This window comes from Leopardus geoffroyi, chromosome B1, assembly GCF_018350155.1.
Source record: "Leopardus geoffroyi isolate Oge1 chromosome B1, O.geoffroyi_Oge1_pat1.0, whole genome shotgun sequence".
NCBI classification, from domain to species: domain Eukaryota; kingdom Metazoa; phylum Chordata; class Mammalia; order Carnivora; family Felidae; genus Leopardus; species Leopardus geoffroyi.
In genome coordinates this window covers 2,376,105-2,388,178 of record NC_059327.1, presented here as the reverse complement: position 1 = coordinate 2,388,178, position 12,074 = coordinate 2,376,105, and the positions used below count along the sequence as shown (strand labels likewise).

Below are 12,074 nucleotides of genomic sequence, written 5' to 3'. Positions count from 1 at the left end.
ATAAAATATAGTCCCTATGTGATTACACACGTGAGGACAAAATTAAGAAAATATGGGGTTAGTGAAATTTCTGTTATACTTAGAGAGGAATAAAAAAAAAGTCAATAATAAAAAAAAAATTAACTAAAGAGGCACCTGGGTGGCTCAGTCAACCAAGCGTCTGACTCATAGGTTCAGCTCAGGTCATGGTCTCATGGTTCCTGAGCTCTACCCCCATGTCAGGCTCTGTGCTGACAGCGTGGAGCCTGCTTGGAACTCTCTCTGTCTCTCCCAAAAATAAATAAATAAACCTTTAAAATACAATACAATATAATAAAATCACTAAAGAACCACGATGCATACGATTGCACTTAGGTCTATGAAAAATTATATATAATCACATGTTCTCAAAATTTTTAAATGGCACCATTTTCAAATTAAGGGAAATGTAAGAACCAATCCCATGTCTGTGGCTTTATTTAACACGCCCCTTCTGTGGGTCTACGGACCCGGGGCAGCCCGGAGTAGCTGTTGAAAGCAGGGCCCCGGGGGCCCAGGTAATGTACAGCAGGTTCTCTCCAAGAGCAGGAGGAACAGGGACGGGGGCCAGGCAGGCCCCCAGCAGCTGTGCTTAGATTTCTACTTGCAGAGTATTTTCTGGGGGCGGAAGGGGAATGAGGTCTAGATTTTTCAGCATGTGACACGGCATTGCCTGTGCCCGAACAGGGCTGCGTGGCTGAGCTCTCAAACTCACTCATCTTGGATGCGTCAGTCCGGGGTCTGCGGTCAGTGGTCACCTTCACATCAGTTTCCTTACATGAACACTCAGGGAAGCGTGCCCTCGTCATGGGTTTCTGTGAGTTCTGCATAAACCGGGGCTTGTGAAACTTCACCAAGTGCCCAGCAAACAGGAGGGTCCTCTGTTCTTCCCACCAGGACCACATGGCTCTGAGATGTATATTCACTCAGGAAAGTCAGGCAATCGATTGTAATCAACGATAATTAATTACTGTTTACTTTGTAGCAAACCTGAATGTCTGAATTGCAATTCACTTCATCTTTATCAGGTATTGATAAAAATGAAAACATAACTTTCATGTATTTGAAAAACAGTCATGAATTGTTCTTGTTTTGTTTTGTTGGGTTTTTTTTTTTTTTTTGGCTATTTTTCTCTGTGACCAGTAATCCCATTTTTACAATTTTGAATCATTCAGTTAGTGAACAAGTCCAAAAATATTTGTCTTATACAATATACTGAATATTGCATAGTTATTTTATCCTTGTCCTCTACACTTTGTGTAATTCTTTCTGTTGAAAACATTTTTAAAACATACTACACAGAACTCAAACCATTATGAGTGCTTTTTTTAAAAAAAAAATGTAGTGAACTAATTCTTACTCCTTCCTAACACCAACGAATTTAAATTGGCTATGCTTAAGTTACGAGGCATTATTTTCTTGTTTTCCTGTTCACGGTCAGGTTTTTATGAGGCATAAAAGAAAATGGAAGAAGCAGGAGTGAAGACCAAAAAGAAATGTAAACACAGATTTTCAGACAAAAAAAAATAAAAAAAAAATAGAAGATGGTTCCTCCCTCCCTTCCTTCCTCCCTCCTTTCTTCCTCCCTCCTTCCTTCCTCCCTCCTTCCTACTTCCTTCCTTCCTCCCTCCTTCCTACTTCCTTCCTTCCTTCCTCCCTCCTTCCTACTTCCTTCCTTCTTTCCTCCCTTCCTTCCTTCTTTCCTCCCTTCCTTCCTTCCTCCTTTCTTCCTTCTTTCCTCCCTTCCTTCCTGCCTCCTTTCTTCCTTCTTTCCTTCCTTCCTTCCTTCCTTCCTTCCTTCCTTCCTTCCTTCCTTCCCCCCTCCTTCCTTTGATTGTAAATCACTGATACCACAGAAAGTGAAGTTCAGAAGTCATCAGGGCCACCCTGAGTATCCTTCTGCCTCACTCAGTAGACTGAATTGAGAGCTTGGGACTCATGTCCTGTGTTGCATGGACAGCTGTCATTGAAAGAAAGTCATCTCTTACCACCAGGTTTGATCTATCACTGAGCCCCTGGGGCAAAGGGCAGTCAGAAACTCCTGTGACCACTGTGCTTGTCAGTAGATTCAGAATTTTTATTGGAACAATTTACATCTTACCAGGTATACTCTGCTGAGGATTTTTTGGAAGTGAAACCTCAGAAAAAATAAAAAGGAATAAGAATTATATGCAGTAAAACCTTGGTTTGCAAGCATCATTCATTCCGGTATTTGTAATCCAAAGCCCTGGTATATCAAAGTGATTTCAAGAACCATTGGCTCAGTTGTGATCATGTGACATTGGGCGTCACATCCTACTCGTATTACAAGACATCGCTGCTTTATCAAGTTGAAATGTATTAGAAATGTTTGCTCGTCTTGCAAATGCTCACAGAAGAAGTTACTCACAATCCAAGGTTTTACCATATTCACTGTTTGCCAGTTTGTGTGTGATTTGGTGAATTTCAGTAAAGCAATTTTTTTTTTTTTTTTGAGAGAGAGGGAGAGTGTGTGTGAGCAGGGGAAGGGGCAGAGGAAGAGAGAGAGAACTCCAAGCAGGCACCATGCCTGCCCCAGCGCAGAGCCCAACTGGGCTTGATCTCTCATGACCATGAGTTCATGACCTGAGCCAAAATCAAGATTCAGATGCTTAACCAACTGAGCCACCCAAGCGCCCCTAAACAAAAAATTCTTAATAAAAGTGGAGAAACGGTATAGTAACTTTATATTCTAATGTTATGCATCAATTCTATGTGGAATCCTCACTATGTTTTCCATGTTCCTGAGTGAGGCAGGGGCTGGACTGTAGCAATGATACATGATCCTTTTCAAGACCTAGATTAAGCTTTGAACAAGTGTCCAGTCTACCCACAGAATTAAAGTTTCTGTGCTCCCTGCACGATTCCTATGCAATTTGGACACGGTTGCTTCTGTGTGGCTTTAGCTAAAGAGCACCCTAACATAATGGCTCTCTCTGCCAGATTTCAAGCTCACATCTGACTTGTTAGAATAGCTGTCCAGAAATAAAACTTGCTTCAAATGTAAACTTAAGGAAGCTACCTGAAAAGAAAATGCCCTCCATTTTTTTATTTAAAAATCACTTTTCAACATATTTTTAAGGTTGGATGGGAAACCTTGATATCGTGGCGAAGTATGGTCAGAAGTGTACCAAAGACACCCATAAATGTGTATGAGTTTACAAGCACAAATAGAACCTAAAACCAATTGCGATGTAGATAATGGAATTGTTTATCGTCAAGCCCGTAGCTTTTGAGTTGTGTGTGTTTCACACAGGATTCTAAGTTTGTTAGGACGTCCCACTGTCTAGTCCCCATGCTGCCACTAAACCTCTCTGCGTTTACACCTCCTACATCTGCCACGGTGTTTTGTCCAGCACCAATGGAATAATGATAGTTTATTATCGATTTCACCTACATAGGCTTCTTCCAGTGTAACATTCAGCCCATCAGCCACCCTCCTCGCCCACATGCATGCTGTCTCTCCCTGTCATTTTCCTTTAAGGGTCTGTCACAGTGGGAACACAGTCGTGAATGTGCGTCAGACCATTGAAGCGTATTTGATCTGAGATACAGTCAGAAACAGGGCTGTCCTCCCAGATATATGGAAAACTCGCCGTCTTGTGTTCTCAGAATGTCACCTACTGCCATTTGAAAATCTGTATGTTTAGTATTTTTATGTTTATATATATATATATATATATATATATATATATATAAATACATATGTATATTTAATGTTTATTTTTGAGAGAGAGACAGAGTATGGGTGGGGGAGGGGCAGAGAGAGAGGGAGACACACAGAATCGGAAACAGGCTCCAGGCTCTGAGCTGTCAGCACAGAGCCTGACACGGGGCTCAAACTCACAAACTGTGAGATCATGACCTGAGCCAAAGGTGGTTGCTTAACAAACTGAGCCACCCAGGCACCCCCTCCGGTTTTTCAAGTTATGACCTAAAGCTTAGCCTTAGCATTAACCAAAACCTAGTTTTAAAGTATAAACAGTTTCTATTTACTTTTCTTTTCAGTGTAAGAATTATAATGAAATTAAAAAAAAAACAACAACAACAACAAAACACTTCATCCCCCTGGCTTACCTTCCAAAGTAAATACAGATGGCAAAAATGTAGTCCAAGGCAAGCTGTCAGCTAAGAAGTCAGGATTCGTCATTTATACTTTTTTCAGAAACCAAACTTTGAGAGGAGATGTTTGTGGCCTTCGTGCTGGAGATGGTTTCCCGGGTGTCTACTTATCCCCAGATCGTCCTTATCCCGTTTTCTATGAATTATGTACAGCTCTTCACATGTCACTCTTATCTCCATAAAGTGGTGAAAAATGAAAACACTAGACCTGTAGGCAACAGTGTTGACATCAAAAATTGAAAAGCACTTTGGATTCTGTTTTGGATTTCCTACTTCGAACCAGATTCTGGATATAGAGGTTAAATTGCATGGTGCTGTTATAATCGTCTCAGACACCTGCCAAGTAAAGCCTTATAATCTTTATATTGATTGCTACTTAATAAATTTTAATAAACGGACAAGTGATATAAGAAGCCTACCAAGAAATCTCTTGTGTTTAATAGAAGAATGTATTATGAAAATTGTTTCTGAGAACCGGAGACGGAATTCAGAATTCCATTATTCAATTCAGAAGCAACTGAAGTCTTCAGAGATTGCCCCAGCCAAATAACAGGGTGGAATCAAATCCGTAACAAACCTAGCAAAGTATTTTAGGAGTTTCACTGTCCAGACCACCCAGGTCCCCGCTATTAGTGACTGTGGCACATTCTCATGGTGCCTTTTTCTTTATTTTCCCACAACCTGGAAGAAGCAAACGGTCTAGTTTCTAGTTTTGAACAGCTGGAGAAATCTGTCATATTTTCCATCATCAGAGAGGTTTTACACGAAAACATGGTGATTGCTTTGGGGTTTATGTACAGAATCAAGAACGTGGGGCGGGTGTTGATTCCAGCACACGACAAACTAGGGCCGGTTAATGAGGTGGCGTCTAATGAGACAGTGCACAGGCACATGACCACGCTGGTCTGGACGGAACAGGATTGAGAGGCTGAGTGCTTTGCAGGGTCCTACGGTTTGAAGCACGTCAAGGGAAAGTGAATCGCTCTTAGAGACTGAAGGTGGAATACGTTGGATCCAATAATTAGCAAATCATGTTTCAAAAACTGGCATTATAATATTTCATTGCTCAGGTTACCTATGCACTCAATATTCAGATGAGGGCGATATTTGTGTCTGACTGCAGCTGTTTAGGACTGATTCAATAGGACAGGACAGAAAGAATGCACGAGCAGATTTAGGGCAATGTTGGATAAAATGGACTGTTACTCAAAACAGTTTGAAAGAGAATACATGTTGAAAAGTGGAAATCATAGGATGTGCTATTTGTAAATTTTTTTTTAACATTCATTTTTGAGAGACAGAAAGAGACAGAGCATGGTGGGGGAGGGGCAGAAAGAGAGGGAGACACAGAGTCGGAAGCAGGCTCCAGGCTCCTAGCTGTCAGCACTGAGCCCGACGCGGGGCTCGAACCTACCTGAGCCCAAGTCGGAAGCTTAACCAACTGAGCCACCCAGACACCCCGGATGTGCAATGTTTTTTGTCTCTCTATGTTGCTCAAATATTTTTCCAGATAACTTCTCCAAGAATAAAGATTATGTGTAGAGAAGAGGCTCCATACATAGCCTCTACAGAATTTTTGGAAGCTAAAATGTATAGCAGTTATTCTCCAAAACACAAAAAAAGACAGTGGAGGGGATCCCTTTGGGATTCATGTTATCAAGAAATACTCATGCATTTTCATAAATGTGCTTTACTGGACAGGAAATCAGGAGCCCTAATCCTTACTTAGTTCTAGAGTGACCATCCTTGTGACCTCGGGCGTGCTACTGATCATTATATTAATGTCTTCCCTTGCCCTCTGACACACCCAAAGGTCCCCAGGGAACACACTTTGTGCCCCCTCTTGAACTCCTCCCTGCTGGGCCAGCGTCTAGGGCATCTCATTCCTTCTAGCTGATGGAATTTGGTTCTGCATCGCGTTTTAACACCTGGACCTCAAGTCCACCTGTTGGCTCCCGGCGTGCTGGTTAGTGACAGCTTAAGGCCAGATGAAGAGCTCCACCGTGCGATACTGATTTCTCTCCCGGGTGCTACCCTCTCCTGGGCTCCACGTGGCAAACGTAGAAGGTCAGGTCTTTGCAGGAGGTCTGGCTGGTCTTCCTCAACCTCGTGGGTCATTTCGCAAGTGAGGAGAACATTGAAGGAATCTGATCCCCTCCACCCTGCTGACAGCTCACGGTTGCAACTCACGCGGGCCTGGGCCCACGGGACCCCGAGACGGGGATCCCGTGCCAAAGTGGAGGAAGGACCTGGATGGAAGAGCTGTTCGCGGACACCCGCAAATTCTTCCGGCGGGCAGCCCGCCTTCCCTGTGGCCAAGCACACCCTCGTGCGACCGAGGCACGGGCCATCTCAGAGCCCCCTGTGGCACAGACTGCTAAATCAAGTTATCCCTACCCCCAGCAGGGATACACAGCCGAATCTCCTACTGGAGCCTCCGAAATAAATTGGAAGGAATGGAAATGGATGTGTCTGACTGCCGCTGCCCAGGAATGATGTGATAGGACAAGACCAAAGAAATGTACGAGCAGATTGAGGGTTTTGTAGACGTAACTCTCACAACATAAAGAACAATTCAGTTTTCCCCACTGGCGCTCAGGCATCGTTGATCATTGTGAAGCATTTTTACTTCTTTGTAAATTGAAGCACCTTTGAAGGGTGCTGAAGTGGGTGAAAGAAAGGGCAGGTGCCTGGGACTCAGCACTCCGGTGCTCCTTCTAGATGATTCTGTGCAGCCCAAGTCCCACAGTGGCTGCTGGTAATGAGGGCACTCCTGTCTCTCCTCCACATGGGCAAGAGGGGCCATCGGGGAGAAACCAAGCCCAGGGTTTCAAAGCCGTTGGGCATGGAAGTCGAGTAATCTAAATCCTCGTCCTCTGGCCACGGAGGAACTCAGACAACAGCCCATCCCTTGGCCTGCAGAGAGAAGGAGGCAGTTGGGATCTCAGCATCACTAATTACTACCTCTCTGCCAATGGCCTCCCTCTTCTCCCTGTTCTCATCTCCAGCTGGGTCCTTCTGTTGAGCTCTGGACCCTGCATGGCAGTTGCTGTGTACATTTCCTGTTTCTCATCCACCACGCGATTGGCCTATACCAAAGAAAGCCGGGCAAAACACGAAAGGACAGAAGAGAAAAGTAGGAGCTCAACCAGGGCGCGCGGAGTCCTGTGAAGCACTGGGGATCTGCTGGGTGTCCTGGCGGAGGCGTCCGGGACCTGGCTCACTCCATCCACGACGGAAGACCGCGATGCCATGTTTCGGACTGGCTGCTGAGAGGAACGTGGACAGGAACGGGAACACAGAGTGCCTGCGGCGTGCCGGCCAGGGAAGCACTTTGCTGCTTATGAAGGTGTATCGCTAGCAAACTATCTCTGTCTCCTGGGCTGGACACACAACTCGAAATGCCAGGTTATAAAAATCATCAGTCTTTCTAGTACGTTACACTTTCTCCAGGCGGGTAGTCCCCGCTATGTCAGTGGGTCCGGTTATAACTTTAGCGTGCGGTGTTTGCCGTGCTCCATACACACGGGCTTTTTTGGCTCAGGAGAACTTGAATCTTTCTCCTCTCAACTCAGGACTGTTCTAAAAAGCATAGACTACGATGTGACGGCACTCAAAGGGGTCTTTGTAAGTGTCCGTTCTGCCCTCCACCTTGCTTACTACCAAGCGGAAATCACAGGCACAGATAAGGAAAGGCTTTGCCCCCAGGCACTGGGACCCGTGACGTGCGCCGACTGCCTGAGAATGAGTTCAACAGCCCCTTTCTGAGCCAGAAATATCTGGAGAGAGTGCAGCTTTCACGGCAGCTGTGTCATTCACTGGTGTGGTGGGTCAAAGCCTGAGATAATCAGGGGTTCTTTCTTTTCCTCTGCACCTGCGAAAGCACATTGCTAATTCCCTTACAGATGCCAACAGGCATTCAGGCTAATAGAGTGCCATTCGGATTAACCAGAGCATGTCCTGAGTGCCACAGCGGACTGTTTCACTGCGGGGCTGTTTCTAAAGGGGGAAGAGGCTGAAATCAGAGGCTGGCTTGATTTACATTTCTATTAAGCGTTGATGGAAGAATTGTCATTTTTGTTTGCATTCCACATATAGCAGAAATTACTTTAGGCACACATATTGAAGCATTAATTAATGCAGGCAGGGGGTGGGGGGGGGGAGGGATTAGTGTGTCACCGACTGTCCTGAAACATTACATGCGAGTAAGAATATTTAAACTAAACTAATTTCAGCGGGTTCTGTTTTAACATTTTCCTGACACAAAATCTTAACCAAGAAAACCATTTTTAGACTTTATATTGAAGAAGTCTGTTATTAGGAAATAAATACAGGGAATCGGTCTCGTGTTGTAAAAACTGCCGTAGTAGCAGGTACATTGCTTGACAGTTTTTGAAGCATATTGGCCCCCAGCAGTAAGTAGAATCTGTCAAGGGAAGAACATTTATGATAAACCTCAGCTGTGATGGTGTCATTTCCAGCCTTTCTAAAATGATGAGTGGGGCCTCTTTGCAGATCTGTTTTGCCTATCAGTGTATCTAAATGATGTGTAACTTTTTTTCTTTTTCCCCTAGTGGTGAACTGCTCAGATCCAGGCTTTGTGGAAAACGCCATTCGTCATGGGCAACAGAATTTCCCTGAGAGTTTTGAATACGGAATGAGTATCATGTATCATTGCAAGAAGGGATTCTACTTGTTGGGATCTTCTGCCTTAACCTGTACGGCGAATGGCTTATGGGATCGGTCTTTACCCAAGTGTTTGAGTAAGTGAGGGGTATCTTGGATTCTTGTGCCACAGAGCCCTGTAAGACCATGAGCAGAACAAAAGAGAAAAGAAAAAAAAAAATTAAGTCTTTACAGATTGTGTAAGTTATTATGATATCTTTATTGATTGGCCAGAAATCACAAAATGCAACTCAGACAAGTTCAAGGGTCACGAAAGGAGAGGGGACACAAGCAAATTCTGACACCAGCTTCAGAAGAAAGCAGAGCCAGTGTTTGGGGCAGCGGTTGGACTCATTCTGAGTCTGTGTTTGCTTATTACAACAAGGACGATAGATTCTTGACCGTATCCTCCTCCTGACCCATATGATTAAGAGGAAAGCATATTGCCCTAAAGAATGGAGGCAGTATTTCTAGGCAGACACAATTATAGGTCATCATTATGTGGCCCCTCTCACGACATTATCAGTATTTTTAGACCATGTAGATGAACAAGAATACATTTTCCCCAAATAGCTTTCAGTCTTACCTTCTTTTAACTTGATAGACCATATTGTCCATTAGCTTAAAGACATCCTCTTTTTCAAACAGTCTGACGGTTTAGGAAAAGGGGTCTTTTTGGCCTTTTAAAAATCATTCGGAAACAAAACAGTCCTTAAAATCAAAATGTCATCTTCTTCGTATTCATTTTATGTGCATAGAGGATGTGGGAAATGACAATTACACCTTAAATTGAATTTACTGAAAAAAAAAAAAGTGATAATCTGTCCTACCTCTTGCATTATAGCGTTTTTAGTACATTTTTAGAATAAATTAGTCCTGGAGATTGTTTTTCCTGTAATTCAGTGTCCCTCACAACCCTCCCAATCTACATGGAAACTTGTCTCGAATTCTAATTGTAATGAGAGAATTAATTTCTATGGAGAAAGCGTGACTTCTTTCAAAATCAAATGCACAGCTTCACACGCTCAAAAATGCATCTATAAATTGATTACAATCTTCATCATATTTTGGCTGCTTTCTGGTTTTCTAGGCCTTCACACACGGGAATTTTTCAGAGAAATTAGTTTTTCTGTCTCTGCCTCCCCACACATTTCTTTTGCATCTTCCCCGGTTGATGTGAGACTTCCATTAGATTCTGTAATGATGCCAGTGTGCTCCAGATCTCCAGGAACTAGGTTGTAAGTGACTCTCATCCTCCTGGGTGGCTGATTCTCACCGCTTGCTGTCATTAACAGTCGGAATTACCATGAGCCTGGGGATACAGGTTCTCCGAGGGGCCATTTGCTTGTACTTGGGCCACAGCTGCTAAGCTTCATCTCTCTTGTTACTGCTATTGTCTCGCTGCTTTTTTTTCTCTTCTAATTTCACCTGGAACTGGTCATTTGCCAACCATTTACTAATTCAGCCCTAATTAGCTTCCTTTTAGGACTCCATCTAGATAGAATGTCGTTCACCAATGAATGGATGTCAGTGTAAGACCGTATCGATATAAGGGCGAATGTGACTCAGGGGATGTGTTTCCCTAATGTGTTTCCGCCTTTTAAATCTACCTCTCTGGTTGATATCACTTTTGGGTTGCCAGTGATCAAATGCAGTGACGCTCGGGTGTTACATCAGTGGGCTTTGAATAATTTGTCTGTAGCTTGAGTCCTGCCAGAGTTGCGTGCCGCACAAAATTTGTCCACTGTGAATCCGAAGCTGGGACTTCACAGAAAAGGAGACCTAAATCTTCACTAGTCTACATTAATCTGGATTCCGGAATTTTCCTTTTTAAGGATAATTTATGAGTGGGTTATAGGCCTGACTTGGCATCATTTTAAAGAAATGAACGGGAAGGCTGAAATCATTGTATAGAATATACTGAGGGAAAGTTAATCGCTAATTTATTATTACTACTAATTCAACATGTTAGACCACCACCTATTCCAAGGAAAATTGTTAAAAGGGCCTTCCTGGATCCACAGACTGGAAGAGTAAGCAGATGCAACAGAGTTTTCTCCCCAGAAGCCAGTATAAGATTGTCATAGTAATAGTCATATACTTGTAGAGTTACATGGAAATAGTTTTCAGGAATCTAGGTAACTTGTAACATTTTGTGTAATATAATACTGATTTTTTTTTTTTTAATAAAGTTAAGGGCAGGTGGAGAAAACATGTAGGTAGAGTGACTTTCTCTTTGAAAGCCTACATGGAAATTTTTATCGTAAGCAAAACTACCTTAAGATAAAACAAAGCTAAAACAAGATTCACTGACAGACCCTTTTCCTTGTGTTCAGTAATGTATGGATATTTAGGAGGGGGACTGTCATCTGGAACATGGGATTTTCCATTTATGGGGCATTGCAGGCATTTGCCAGTATATTTAGGCTCTTTTCATTTTATAGGTGATGTTTGTATGGGTGTCTGTATGGGAGACTTACCAACGTAAGCACTTCAACAGGACTGATGTAATCATTTATTTTAATTTTTTTCCTAAGCTATATCATGTGGACACCCAGGGGTTCCTGCCAATGCTATCCTAACTGGAGAACTGTTTACATACGGTGCCGTAGTTCACTACGCGTGCAAAGGGAGCCGGAATCTTGTAGGCAACAGCACTAGAGTGTGTCAAGAGGATAGTCACTGGAGTGGGGCACTACCCCACTGTACAGGTGAGGAATTGCTTACGATGTGGTGTCATGGTACAGACACGCCCGTGTGCCATCTGGTCATCTCCAATCTTCATCGATACCTTCAAGTGCCAGTCACTTCCCATTTCCTCCTGTGGGAGTCCCGGGAGTTCTTTTTCACCTTGGCCAAGAGGCCTGCCTACCTGGACTCAGTTTGTCCCTGGTCATTCTTGATTCCTTCTCCGTACCTCCTTTCAGTTCTTCCACATCTTTCCTGTCTCGGTAATTGATAATTCCATCGACCCCCTTTGAAAACAACGTCATCTTAATTCTTTCATGAATAATTCTTAAGTAAATAAATAAAAGTCAGTGAATCAGCAGCTCTGAACATAATCGAGAAGAACCAAACCTCTCATTTGATTGGTTTTTACACAATACAACTTAGTCCCATTTCCCTTTCATTATCTGCACTGATGCATCCAGTGGACAATCCCTGCGTTCATCATTCCCAGGATTTTACTTCTTCCAGAGCATATAAACTGTTGTCGTACTGCAGTTTAATAAGCTAGTTTGTTTATTCAC

The 12,074-nt window shown here is 43.3% G+C and overlaps 1 protein-coding gene across 5 annotated transcripts in view; it reads left to right on the top strand.

Annotated features, from left to right (window-relative positions):
- The window catches only part of CSMD1 (CUB and Sushi multiple domains 1), a 2,022,178-nt gene that overhangs the window by 1,968,761 nt on the left and 41,343 nt on the right, over positions 1-12,074 (top strand). For all 5 annotated transcript variants that reach the window (XM_045451804.1, XM_045451793.1, XM_045451792.1 and 2 more), the window contains 2 exons: positions 8,733-8,921; positions 11,361-11,534. In XM_045451804.1, coding sequence (XP_045307760.1) covers positions 8,733-8,921; positions 11,361-11,534 — 363 coding nt within the window. The remainder of the gene's footprint in view (positions 1-8,732; positions 8,922-11,360; positions 11,535-12,074) is intronic.